Raw genomic sequence first — 14,134 nt, forward strand, 5'->3', positions numbered from 1 at the left:
TCTCGATGATGTTGGGGGAACTCAATTGATAAATGCAATGAAAACAATGGCCATTGGTGAAATAAAACCTAAGGAAGATGATGATGAAGATAGTGTGGTTGTTATTCCTTCATCCTCAACTATAAATGAGGAAGATCACCAAAGCAAACCACTCGATGAAACCATGGATACTCATGATCAAGGTACTTCAAGACCTACGGTTTCTCCTAATGCTTCATCAAGCAACTATCAAACGGTATCAAGAATTCATCATTCCATTGTGAAGGATCACCCGGTTGATCAAATTGTGGGTGATATTAGTAAGGGTGTTCAAACTCGCTCTCGCATAGCTTCATTTTGTGAACATTTCTCTTTTGTATCTTGTATGGAACCTAACCGTGTAGATGAAGCTCTACTTGATGTTGATTGGGTGAACGCAATGCATGAAGAATTAAATAACTTCACTCGAAATGAAGTTTGGGAGCTTGTTGAGAGACCAAAGAACCACAATGTTATTGGTACAAAATGGGTGTTCCGCAACAAGCACAATGAAGATGGTGTGGTAGTAAGAAACAAGGCAAGATTAGTTGCACAAGGATATACTCAAATTGAAGGATTGGATTTTGGGGAGACATTTGCTCCCGTAGCAAGATTAGAAGCAATCCGGATTCTACTTGCTTATGCTTGTGCACACAATATCAAGCTCTACCAAATGGATGTAAAGAGTGCCTTTCTAAATGGTAAGATTAGTGAACTAGTGTATGTTGAACAACCTCCCGGTTTTGAGGACCCCAAAAGACCTAACCATGTGTTCAAGCTCTCTAAAGCTCTCTATGGGCTTAAGCAAGCTCCACGCGCTTGGTATGAAAGGCTTAGGGATTTCTTGCTTTCCAAAGACTTCAAAATTGGGAAGGTTGACACTACTCTATTCACTAAAAGAATTGGTAAAGATTTATTTGTTTGTCAAATCTACGTTGATGATATTATTTTTGGATCTACTAATGAATTATTTTGTGAGGAGTTCGGAAAAATGATGTCAAAGGAATTTGAAATGTCTATGATAGGAGAATTGAGCTTCTTTCTTGGCCTTCAAATCAAACAATTGAAAGATGGAATTTTTATAAGTCAATCAAAATATTTGAGGGACATGCTCAAGAAGTTTGGTTTAGAAAATGCTAAGCCTATCAAGACTCCAATGGCAACAAATGGTCATCTAGACTTAGATGAAGGAGGTACAATAGTTGATCAAAAACTTTATCGTTCAATAATTGGTAGTTTGCTTTATATTACCGCATCTAGGCCCGATGTTATGTTTAGTGTATGCATGTGTGCTCGATTTCAAGCTTCTCCTAGAGAGATTCACTTGAAGGCCGCTAAAAGGATTCTAAGATATTTGAAGTATACTCCCAATATTGGTCTATGGTATCCCAAAGGTGCTCAATTTGAATTAATTGGATATTCGGATTCGGACTATGCGGGGTGCAAAGTTGATAGAAAAAGCACCTCCGGTTGTTGTCAATTTCTTGGTAGATCTCTTGTTTCATGGTCTTCTAAGAAACAAAATTCGGTTGCTCTATCTACCGCCGAGGCGGAATATATATCGGCCGGAAATTGTTGTGCTCAACTATTATGGATGAAACAAACCTTATTGGACTATGGAATTATTTTCAAGAATGTGCCTCTCATGTGTGATAATGAGAGTGCGGTGAAATTGGCTACCAATCCGGTCCAACATTCAAGAACCAAGCATATTGATATACGGCATCACTTCTTAAGAGATCATGTTGGCAAGGGAGATATCTCTATTTATTCCATTGGCACCGATGATCAATTAGCAGACATTTTTACAAAACCTTTGGATGAAACAAGATTTTGTTCTCTAAGAAGTGAAATGAATGTGATCGATATCTCTAATGTGACTTGAAGTTGATCACACATGTGTCGCCTTGCATCTTGGGTCTAAGTATGTTTTTTTTGTGCTATTTATTTGGTATTATTTGTGCATTTTTCATTTCTAATTACTCTAGATAGTTTAATTCAAAAATCTTGCATTTCTCAAATACATCATAAGTATATGCATGCATACCAACTTTTGGATTGGTCAAAATGTCCATATATGAGCACCAATTCGGATTCGGAATTCAAAATCAGAAAGTGGACAGAAATTGGAAAAATGAGTATCAGGCCGCGGACCGTCCGCCCATGGACCGCGGACCGTCCGCAGCATCAAGCAATGGACAGTCCGAGCAGCCTCGCAGACTGTCTGAGGTCATCAGGACGCGGACCGTCCGCCGCCCCCGCGCGGACCGTCCGCGACAGGGCAGAAAAAGGACCAGAGCCCGCAGACTTGCCAGTTGTGCCTATTCGGTTGTTCTCTCTTGCTCTCCACTCGCTATATCCTCTCTTGTGTCGAGTGTGCGCGGACCGTGAAGTGAAGTTGCGTGCGGACAGTCCGACAGCTTGCTGCACCATTCCCTCAACATGTCTTCATCACGGTATCTTCAAATCTTGTGGATTTAATCAAATTTCATCAACTTTGAGATTATTTGGGTTTCTTCTCTGATCTGAAATTGAGCAGTGGGTTTCAAAATCTGATTGGTGGGATTGTTAGTTCTTCTCAATATCAATGCTATGCAAAATTTTCAACTTATTTGGCTGGGTATTATCTGCAAAACCATCAAATTGAACACTTGTGGCGGCTAGGGTTCTTGGAGTCGCCCCTGGTCGGTCGCGGACCGTCCGCCTGGTGGACGCGGACCGTCCGGGCCTCTGGCGCGGACCGTCCGGCCCCCTAGCGCGGACAGTCCGGACCCTGGCAGAGCATTACAGTTCCATTCCTTTTATAAATGGTGATTGGTTTCAATTATTCATCTATGGATGTTTGTCACATTGTTGCAGTGGTCTTGGTGGTCTACGCAAGAAACTTGCAGGTCGCTTTAAATCCAAGCGCCCTCGAGGAAATGATGATGATTATGTACCAACCACTGATTCAGAAGCCCAATCCTCAGCTGGGGGCACTGAATCCATGGATGCGGAAGATTTTCCTCATGTTCATCCTGATTATCCCATTGATATCCAAGGATGGACTTTCCCAAAGCGGAGATTTTCTATGACTGAGTACTGCTCTCGACGGACTGTGAATCAGTATGCTCTGCCATCAGATACCAACATCCAGTTTTTCCACACGCAGCTGCAGTTTGATGTTTTCTGGGGCACCCTGGTGGATACTAATTTCCATAAGCATCAGGTGATTGATTGGTCATTCCTGCTCAGTCAATCAGTCATGGAGGGTTTGATCCCTAAGTTTGAGGCATGCGGACTATATCAGTTTATGGGGCAGCGCACAGATTTTAATGAAATGGCTGTTAAGCAATTCTTGGCTACCTCAGAGATTGATATTGCAGAAGAATCCATCACCTGGATGACTGGCTTCAAGCGCTACTCTGCTTCTTTTGCTGACTTTGCAGCTGCCAACAGTCTGAACTATGGCACCATTTCTGCTGGAGTGGATCTTTATACTGAAGACAATTTTGAGGATTTTGTGCAGTTTTATGAGCCAGCCAGACTTGGTATACCCAGGAGATTTGGTGAGACAGCAGGACTCAGACATCATCCTGCTGTCATCAACAAGATTGCCAGAGTCACCATCCTTCCCAAGAGTGGTGATAAGAGTAAAATCAGGGAGAAGTTCTGGAACATAATTCATCACATTATGAATGGAGAAGTCATGAACATTGTTCTTTTCATGATGAGGCAGCTTAATGATTTAAAGATGGACAAGAATCAAAACTTGGCATATGCTCCATACATTATGGCTCTTATCAAATCCAAGACAAGATTTGAGGGCCCATGTGAGATTGTCCACACTCCATTCAGGCCTTTTAAGAATGAGATAGGGTTTCTCACCAGGCCACTCACTCCATTCCCAGATGATGAGGAAGACCCTGGCTATGAGGGTGGAGCAGCGCCTAATGTTGAGGAACAGCAGATGCCTCCTCCTCCACCTCCTCCTCAGCCTCAGCACTATTGGGAGCCTGCTCCAGGATATTTTGATCCTTATTTTCACAACATGCAGCAAGGGCTGGAGGCTCATATTGATACTCGATTTGAGGGGTTGATGTCACATGTGGATCACCGCCTCGATGACATGCGGTCTCGCTTTGACGACAACTGGGATGTGCTCAACTCTGAATTTTCTGACCTTCGTGATCACATTCACACTAATGTCACTGATCCCATCATGTCAAGGCTGAATAATATGCAACAAAGCTTTCAAGATAACATGGGTGCTCTCTCCAGTCAGTTTGATAATCTTTCTACAACTGACAACATGCATGATATCAGTCAGAGGCAGCAGCAGCTCCAGCAGGACTTTGACCAGTTCTCCTCCCTGTTTGACACCTTCCGCACTCATTATTACCACATGCATCCTCCGCCGAGTGATCAGTAAGGCCTCTCCTTTGTGGCAATTGATGCCAAAGGGGGAGAGAAGTGATGAGAAGTTGTCAGGCGTCTCCTTCAGGGGGAGTTGGTGGTTCTATGTGGACACTAAGACCATGCATATGCATTTTATCTTTTTTGTGCCGTTTTAGTTTATGTCTTATGCATTTGGAACTTGGTTCGATCTATTAACTCTATGTCGTATGTCTGTGGATTATTATCTGTAATATTCTGTGGGATGAACTATGTTTTAGTTCAAATTACTCTGTGTGTGGTTAATCGAGATGTGATTATAATTGCTGCGCTCACTCTACGAATCATCGCTTGTATGTCTCGATAACCATGTTTGTAGGAAAGTCTCCATCAAGCTCTAATATATTATGTGTGTTATATCTTCAACTTCAAATAATCCTGCACACACTTAGGGGGAGCCCTTCTTGCATACTGAGTTTCTATTGGGATTTATCTATCTTTTGGACAGAACTTCAATTCAAGATAAGTCCTATGAAACTCATCTCCAAAATCTATTTTATACCTTAGGTATGAGAGAGATTTGGAGAAACTAAACTTCTCTTTAATATACTATGTGGTGTTGTCATCAATTACCAAAAAGGGGGAGATTGTGAATCATCTAGGCCCCTCTAGTAATGTTTTGGTAATTAATGACAACTACTTGTGGACTAACGATTCTTGGAGAAATAAGAATGCAGGGTTGGACCACATAGAACAGGAAATGTTGAAGAGTCATACGCATTGGTTGTGGATCAGATGAAGGCAAAGGTATAATATAGGTTTTACTTTTGCCGGTCTTGAGGAGTTTAGAGAAGATACCTGACCGGATTAGTAGGCTAGATAGCCGTACTATTAAGAGGGGTCAATGACTTAGATCTGTGTAAAACTTAGTGCCTCATAGAGCATCAAGTAGTTGCATTTGCATGAGGACTAACAGCGCTTCTCATTTCGTGAGTTAAAAGTTCATTCAAGAGCATGTTTGAAATTTGAGAAGTCTTGGTCGCGCGGACTGTCCGGCCCTTGGGGGCGGACCGTCCGCGATCCTCCAGAGGGTCCGAAGTCTGACCATTTGTGTTGGCACTGTGTTCTATTGCACTGCGGACCGTCCGGGCCTTAGGGCCGGACCGTCCGCAGTCCTGACCAGAGAAAGGTAGCTTCGGGTCTGTCCCTGAATTATAGGCGGACGGTCCGCCTGTGAGGCGCGGACGGTCCGCATGTGTCTAACTCGTTTTTGAACAGGGACTGTGTGTTTTTATCGATTTGTACTACGGACTGTCCGGGTGACAAGTCCGGACAGTACTGCCTCAGGTCGCGGACCGTCCGGGAATTATAGCCGGACGGTCCGCACGTGTTAACTCCGTTTGACCCGAGGCTCGGGTGTTTGAATCTGCCAGGTCGCGGACGGTCCGGGCTTGAAGGGCGGACAGTCCGGACACACCTTTTGAGACAGCTCTGACATGTTTCAACGGTCATTATAGCCGTTATGTTGTACGGCGGACCGTCCGGCCCTAGGGCGCGGACGGTCCGCGTGTGCGCAGAATTGCCCCCCTTTGCACATAACGGTTGGATTTAGATGGGGGGCTATAAATAGAAGGGTAGCTCGTGTGTGAGAGCTCTCTTGGCCATTCCTTGAACACATTGAGCTCATTTGTGATCCTCCAACTCACTCTCTCACACTCTTTGCTTGAGATTGCATTCTAGTGAGAGATTGAGGGTTCCTAGTGCATTTGCATCATTTGGTGATCCTTGAGGCACTAGGTGGTACACCGAGCAAGCGTCGTTGGCTTGTTACTCTTGGAGGTTGCCGCCTCCTAGACGGCTCGGGTGATTGTCTCCGTCGAGCTCTCCAAGAAGATTGTGGAGAAGTCGCGGTGTTGATTGTGAGGGGTTCGCGCCTACCTCGCCGGAGCGGCAAAGGTGACATTAGTGGAATCGAGGTATTGAGTGATTTCTTGTCCACTTGGCTCAAAGATCAAGTCGTGTCTTGATAGAGGAGCAAGTGAGAGCTTGAAGTCCACCTCAACGTGGATTAGGGGTGATCGGCAAATCACCGATACCACGGGATAAATTTCGGTGTCTATTCCTTCTAGCATTACTTATTGCCTTGCAATTGATTAGTGTTTTGCTTATTGTTCTTCAAAGTATTCAATCTCCGTAGTTGTCTTTCATACATTGTTTACTTATTGACACTAGTAAATTTATTCCCCTTGTTGTATTGATTAAATTTACTTAGTATTGTTGTTTTTAGTCAAAACCGTCTATTCACCCCCCCTCTAGCCGGTGTCCTAGATCCTACACCTCCCTCTCCCTCGCGCCTGCCACGACCATGGCGCCGCTCGGCCCGGCGTGGCCGACCACGCCGCGCGCGCTCGCCCTGCCCCTCATCCCGGTGCGGCTCCGCTGAGCCCCCTCCCCACGCGGCGCGCGACCTCGCCGTGGCCGTCCCGGCGTGCCCGCCCCGGCGCGTTTCCCCGCCCCCTCCCCGCGGCCGGCGTGGTGGCGCGGTGCCCTGCACGCGCCCGCCTCCGGCGTGCTCGCCCGCCCGGTGCGGCGCGGCGTCCCCATCCCCGGCCACGGCGTTCGCCCCCCTGCCCTCGCGCGCGCCCGCCGTGGTGCCCTGCGCAGCCCCGCCCCGGCGCGTGGCCCCCGCGACCCGCCCGCCTCGGCGTGCCCTGCACGCGTCGTGTCGGCCCTAGCGCGGCCTTGAGCTCGGCCCGGCGTGCCTATGACGCACGGCCTTGAGCTCGGCCAGCGCGCGGCCCCGCGCGTTCGGCCCCGGCGTGGTCCCGTTGCCGCTCGCGGCGCGCAGCGCGACGCATGCGCAGCTCGGCCCCGACGTGTGCGTGGCTCGTTCGCGGCACGTTAGCGCGGCTTTGCGCGCACACGTGCTCGCGTGGTGCGCACGGTGCTTTGATGCTGCTCGCCGTGCCCTCAGCGCGCTCGTCTACCCCTAGACGTGCCCGTCTACCCCCCGTGTATTCCATGCGTAGTGATCGCGTTATTTATATCAATAAATGGAAACTCAATTTAGAAATTGGTTACGTTAGTTATTTCATGTAGTTAATCATTGACATTGTTTAATGTTGATCAATTGAAAATAGTTATAATTCTATTAGTGCATGTGATTAATACCTGTTAGTGTAACTAGGTGGAACTAGATCACGTAATGATTAGTTATGCATCTACTCGTAATACGCTTCGAGTATAGCTTTAACCACTGCGAGACCTTCCTTCTTCTCTTTCTAGCCATGGCGAATGCAATATCGTATGTCATATCTTATGCATATTTGACTTATCTGCTCTCTTGTATGGTGTACTGTTTATTTCCTAATTCGAATGGATGGATGTATGTATGTTTGCGCTCGTATAGAGAACGATCTGGTTGAGGAGCCCGAGGAACTCGTAGGAGAAGCCCCTGAGCAGCAGCTGGTTGGTGGAGGCAAGTGCCCCTTGACCTATCTCTGTCCTATACATTCTATAATTCACCTCCCGCATTTACACAGTTATACCTAAGGATTGACTAGCTTTTGTTATCCATGTCCTTGTTTACCTATTTGGGTTGGATTATTATTGTTTAGCTTTATGTTATTGCTCAACTCTAATTAATGAACATGATGAGATTTATCAATGATACGCTAAGGGTGGTGTGGGACGCCCTTAGCTGAATAATTAGAGGAATCGGGGTGTAGTTCGCTTAGCCGTCGTGCCGTTAATGGGGCTTGGTGTATGTGGCTCGCTCTGCCAAGTTTGGTTCGCCCCTTGGGGAGGAGTGTGGTGCATTTAGGAAACCTAACGGGCGACTACAGCCACGGGGAATCTTTGTAAAGGCTACGTAGTGATACCCTGCTAGGCCACCTAGGTAGTGGTCAATGGGGAGTAGCTCTCTCCGGGCAGAAAGGGAATCACAGCTTGTGGGTAAAGTGTGCAACCTCTGCAGAGTGTTATGAAAACTGATATATCAGCCGTGCTCGCGGTTATGAGCGGCCAAGGGAGCTCCATTGATTAGTGGTACTTGATCCGAGATGTTCGGATTACAGGTGGCAATGAGATTGATGGTTTTTTGTATTGACTCTGGTAATGGTAAGTGGTACTCTTTCCATTTGGAAAGGAGTACGTTTGGGTTAATAACGTGGGTTAATTCTAAAACTTGGCTTTCTCTACTAGTAATAATAATCTGACCAACTAAAAGCAACTGCTTGATTTACCCCCACATAAAGCTAGTCCACTACAGCCAAACATGACACTTGTTGAGTATGTTGATGTGTACTCACCCTTGCTCTACACACCAAACCCCCCCATCCCCAGGTTGTCAGCATTGCAACCCCTACTCAGGAGAGGATGAAGCCATGGAAGGAGACCTGCAGGAGTTCCAAAATCACGACGAGTTCTAGGCGCGGGTTAGCGGCGACCCCGAGTAGGCTGTCTGTGAAGGCCGCGTGTATCTACGTTTCTTTTCCGCACTTTGATTATTGTAAAGACTATGTGGATGTCTCAGACATATGATGTAATCGACTATTATTACCCTTTTATGTTAGTATTTGAGCACTGTGTGATGATGTCCAGTTATGTAACTGATGTGTACGTGAATTGCTGATCCTGGCACGTACATGGTTCGCATTCGGTTTGCCTTCTAAAACCGGGTGTGACATAAACAAACCCACCACATGCATCTGACTGGGGGGAGGGCGCTAGCCTAATCCTCGAACTTGTCGAATCCTGGAACTCCTTGAGAACCGCCTCAACACCTTCTTCTTCTTTACCTGAGCATAGGTTGCACCAAAGGCAACCTAGTGTTTTGTGAAAGCAAGGGTGAGTACACATCAACGTACTCAGCAAATGTCTCGTTTAGCTAAAGTGGACTAGCTTTATGTGGGGTTAGGGTCAAAGCAGTTGCTTTTTGTTCGTTAGGTATTTATTATTAGTAGAAGCCAAGTTTTAGCAATAACCAACCTGTGAACCATTTACTCAGCGAGGAACATAATTATTATCATCGAACCAAAAACCATCAATAGAATCATTGCATCTCGAACCATCTGCATCTCTAATCAAAGAGGATCCCAAGGTCGCCAATAACCGTGAGCATGGCTGATGTACCAGTTTCTAACACTCTACAGAGGTTGCACACTTTACCCATGAGCCGTGATTCCCTTTCTGCCCGGAGAGCGCTACTCCCCATTGACCACTACCTAGGTGGCCTTGCAGGGTGTCACTACGTAGCCTTTACAAAATCCCCCTAGTGTGTAGTTGCTCATTATGTTTCACCAGTCGTACAAACATAGTACTCCTCCCTAAGGTGGGTGACTAACAAAACCAAATCGAATGAACCTCGGCACCCACCCTTAGCAGAGCAAGCACTATGCCCCAGCCCCCATTGACAGTCCTCCGGCAAAGCCAACTACACCCCAAGTTCATCTAATTAATCAGCTAAGGGCGTCCCATTCCACCCTCATGGTTGTACTGTTATCCCAGGTGGTCTCTCAACGAACAGGTCCTTACAGATAGGTACTCAAGAAACAACATGAGTCCCCTAAAGTATCACAAGTTCATCATCATAATCAAAATAGCATCATCGTATCATAAATATTCCTATCATGTTCGTTGATTAAAGTAGAGAAATAGCATGAAGCTAACCATAATAACCCAAAAGTTAGTCAAGGACAAGGTAAATAGAAAGCTAGTCAATCCTTAGGCTGATCATGGTATTGCCGAATAGTGAATTATAAAGTAAATAGGACAGAATGGGTCAGAGGGTACTTGCCTTCACCAAACAGATGCTCAGGGTCTTCAACCTCGTAGAACTCAAATAACTTGATCACTTGGTAGCCAACACCTTCTCTTCGATTCCCCGAAGCCCGAAAACGAATCGCGATCTAATCGCAACGTGAAGCGAAGACGAACAGGCATAAGCAAACAATCATATATATATATATGCATAAGAACATTACACTATTAAAAGAAAGACAATAAAGCATGCAAAAATAGAGCTTGCTACTATGGTCACGCGACGAAAAGAAACGCGACAATCGGAGCTACGGTCGAGAAGTTATCGCGTTTACGCTAAACAAGTATTAGTTAAAACCTTTGATTCGACGTAATTATATTAATTGACATTTATGAAATATAAATTTAAACTACTTGGTTTTGACTAACTTACTGTTTTAATTGTGGATAATTAAATAAATAACTAATTAACTGACATCAGTGATTATAAGGGAACGATTTAATCTTAATCGGATAACGTGTTACACACGCAAACGGCGTACGATAACTCATGTGAACAGCGCGCGACAACATGTGCGAATGACACACGACGACACGCGCGAAACAGCATTATAGCACGCGTACGGTGCGCGGGCGACACGATACGTGAAAATTAATAAATAAACAACGTGACGTCGATTACTCGGGTGGGCTGCCTGCGATCCTGGCCCGCTTGCACTCGCGCCCCCACTGGCACGGGGGAGGATGTCGGGTGGGCTCAACCACCCAGTCTCACCGTGCGCTACGCTCGAAACTCCTCGCACGCTGGCAGGAGGGGTCAGCAGCTCATCCTCGTGGCTGCCCGCGCTCACGCGTGGTGCGTCTCCCTGGCCAGTGGGGCACCCGCGTCAGGGTCATCTTCTCCATCGGGTGCACGCACGATAGATCCGTGCTTTGTTTAGTTCAGGGTTTATTAGGATCCTCAACTACGAATCCAACTACCTCCCGGGCCATGCGGGTACTCAACGGGTATAAAACCTAGGGTTGTGCTCTCCCTCACCATACCCAGCGAACAAACGTCGAGGTGGATTTTTCGAGTCGCCATCACCATAACACGCCCCTGCCATCGATCGGCATCCATTGTGTAGCCAGTGGTATTCGCCTGTCCTAGTGGACGTGACCTTAGCATTATCTAGCGGGGGAAACAATCGGAGCAATGGTAATTGCTCGCTGACGTTGGGGCTCCGCCACGGTGCTCCTTGGTGCCGTGGAGGAGGGTGCTACGCCATGAAATCCCATGTAAGTCACTCTCTATTGTGTTCCCTTTGGTCCCCTCGACCTTCAACGTCTCCCAAATTTGCGTTCGGGTAACTGGTTTGGGTTGGTGGGCTCACTGGTCATGGCGCCACCGCGCCCCCTGTGAACGCCGCCGCTGGTGTCCTGCTAGTGTGGGGTGGAGCTAGCATGTGCCGTGGGATCCGATTTGAACGGCTACGATTAGAAGTTGGGACCGACCGGTGCTAGCCGTTGATCCCCGCGCAGACAGCCAAGATTAGATGACACATACCCCTTCGCGCGATCGATTTTGGGTCGTAGATCTATGATCGGGCAGATCCTGTTGTATACCGATTCAGGTTATGGGAGATGTAATCTGGGGCGATCGTTAGTGATCGGGCGACCGAAAACCCAGAATACCCCTACGGTCGCTTACTTTTGCAAAAGAGACCATGTGCTCTATATTAATTAACCCGCCATCCACACAAGTGAAAAGACAATAACAGTTTGGTCCTGGATTATATGAATTCAACTCCAGGCTTTCCGGAATTTATGTGTGTAATCCAGGAATTTATTTTAACTCCTTTTTGATCCATTCCAGTTGCATTAAACTCATAGTAATTTATTTTAACGCCTTGCAAACCCTAGTTAGACGGGATACACGACTTGTGGGTAAAGATGTGCAACCTCTGCAGAATGTAAAACTGGTATATTAGCCATGCTCACGGTCATGAGCAGCTCAGAACCTCACATGTGTAAATTATGGAACTAAACTTAATCTATCATATGCATTGCATTGTGGGTGTTATTATTAATCTTGATCTCTTATTTATTTGGGCTGGTATCTACTTATACTTAGTAACAGCTAATAAAATTTTGACCAACTTTAAAAGCAATGCTTAGCTTTAACCATCTCCTTTGGTAAGCCTTAAACTTCACATGAGCTCCCACCTTTGGTGAGTTCATGCACATTATTCCCCATAACTTGTTGAGCGATAAACGTATGTGAGCTCACTCTTGTTGTACTCACATCCCCCAGGTCAAGAGCAGGTACCACATGATGAGGTGCATGAAGGATGTCGAGATGAGTTCGTGAGAGGTCTAGGCCGTCGTCTCCTAGACAACTATGGTTGCCGGATCGTTGTCTTCGTATGATGTAATTATTTATCTATTTTGTACAGAACTCTATTATATATTAATGGTGTGACATTCGTTTCTGTACCATGAGTCATCATATGTATGAGACTTGATCCTAGCACACATGTGGGTCGCGCCCGAGTTTGACCCCTAAATCTGGGTGTGACACACCCTGAATTTGGGGGTATAAAATTTCTTCTTCATTATCTACCAAATTCAGGTGTTACCTCTTGTTTCACTCTCTAGTCTTCTCTCTCTTCTTTTTATTATAATTATGTCTACCAGGTGGGAGACTAATTATTTTGTTTACTATATCAAAACATATGGGAGTCATGAAATGTTGCATCATGCTGAGACTAAATTATTCTTTTGTCTAATGCATATGTTTGAATTATTTGAATTTGAATTTGGAACATGTTTGAATTTGAATCCAAAAGAGAAAAAACAAAAGGAATTAGGAATTTCATAATAAAAGAAAAAAGGAAAGAAGCCTGGAACCTCTCTCTCCTCGACCCTTCCAGCCCATCAAGCCCGCATGGCGCACGCTATTCCCCCCTCCCCGCTCTCTCTGCCGGGTGGGCCCGCCCTGTCGGCGCCAGTTACCCTCGCCCACGCGCTTGTTCTCTCTCTCTGTCCTGCGGGCCCCGCCCGTCAGCGCTGACCGCCGTTCCCTCGCCCACTCTCGCTGGTCCGTGGGCCCCGCATGTCGGACCCGTCCCTCCCGAATCTCCCGCTTGTCGCCATGGACTCCTCGCCCACGACGCACGTTGAGGTCGTGCCCGCCCCCACCCCGACCTTTTCTAGCTGCCCAGTACCCCACTCGCTCTCCCTCCTCCCCTCACTCGCGCACCCGCATCACCCCAGCACTCGCCTCACTCTGCGTGCGCACCTAGGGAACTCCACCACCGTCCACCGTGATATCGAGTCCGTTCCGCGGTCGCCGTCGAGCCTCCGCCGTGTCCGTTTGTAAAGCGCAAAATTGGTATAAGGGAAAAATACAAAAATAATAAATAAATAAATTTATAAGTGGGTGTTTTGGGAATTCCTTGATTTGCTTTTTAGTTTTCTTTGCATACTCAACTAATGGCATTACATTATGAAAATAACAAATAAAGAAATAAAATAGTAAATTCAGATATCTCAAATTAGACATGAGCATTGAATTTTGAAGACTGAATTTCGAAACTAAGAATTAATTTAAAAAAGAAGTAATAGAAAGGTTTTCTATTCAACTAAATGATTATTAATTTCATTAAAGGATACACTATAAGCATTTATTTAAATGAGTATTGATAAACAAGGAATATATATATATATATAACTTGAACCTCAAGCTCGGGTTTTGATCTGTGCTAATTTAACATGTGTTTTTCAAACTGATTCAAAGTTGATTTGGGACTTACAATTGAAAAGAAAATAAAAATAGTAAATAAGAAGGAAAAAGCCTCACTCACCTGCACCCTGGGCGGAATCTACCCACTGGCCCAGTTCACCTCACCCTGTGGTCGGCCCAACCAATAGTCGCACGGCCCAGCACTCCATACACGCTGAGATCGGCGCCTGCGCGTGGGCCCCACCGGGTAGTCTCCGG

General features: G+C 46.1%; 1 protein-coding gene across 1 annotated transcript; it reads left to right on the plus strand.

The window, feature by feature from the left end:
- The first annotated feature begins 1,884 nt into the window (after positions 1–1,884).
- Positions 1,885–4,811, plus strand: LOC118476685 (uncharacterized). The gene is made up of 2 exons (XM_035966267.1): positions 1,885–2,474; positions 2,878–4,811. The coding sequence occupies exons 1-2, from the start codon at positions 2,461–2,463 to the stop codon at positions 4,427–4,429; spliced, it is 1,566 nt and encodes a 521-aa protein (XP_035822160.1). The 5' UTR covers positions 1,885–2,460; the 3' UTR covers positions 4,430–4,811.
- The last annotated feature ends 9,323 nt before the right edge of the window (positions 4,812–14,134 follow it).

The sequence above is a fragment of the Zea mays genome, chromosome 3, assembly GCF_902167145.1.
Source record: "Zea mays cultivar B73 chromosome 3, Zm-B73-REFERENCE-NAM-5.0, whole genome shotgun sequence".
Classification (NCBI taxonomy): domain Eukaryota; kingdom Viridiplantae; phylum Streptophyta; class Magnoliopsida; order Poales; family Poaceae; genus Zea; species Zea mays.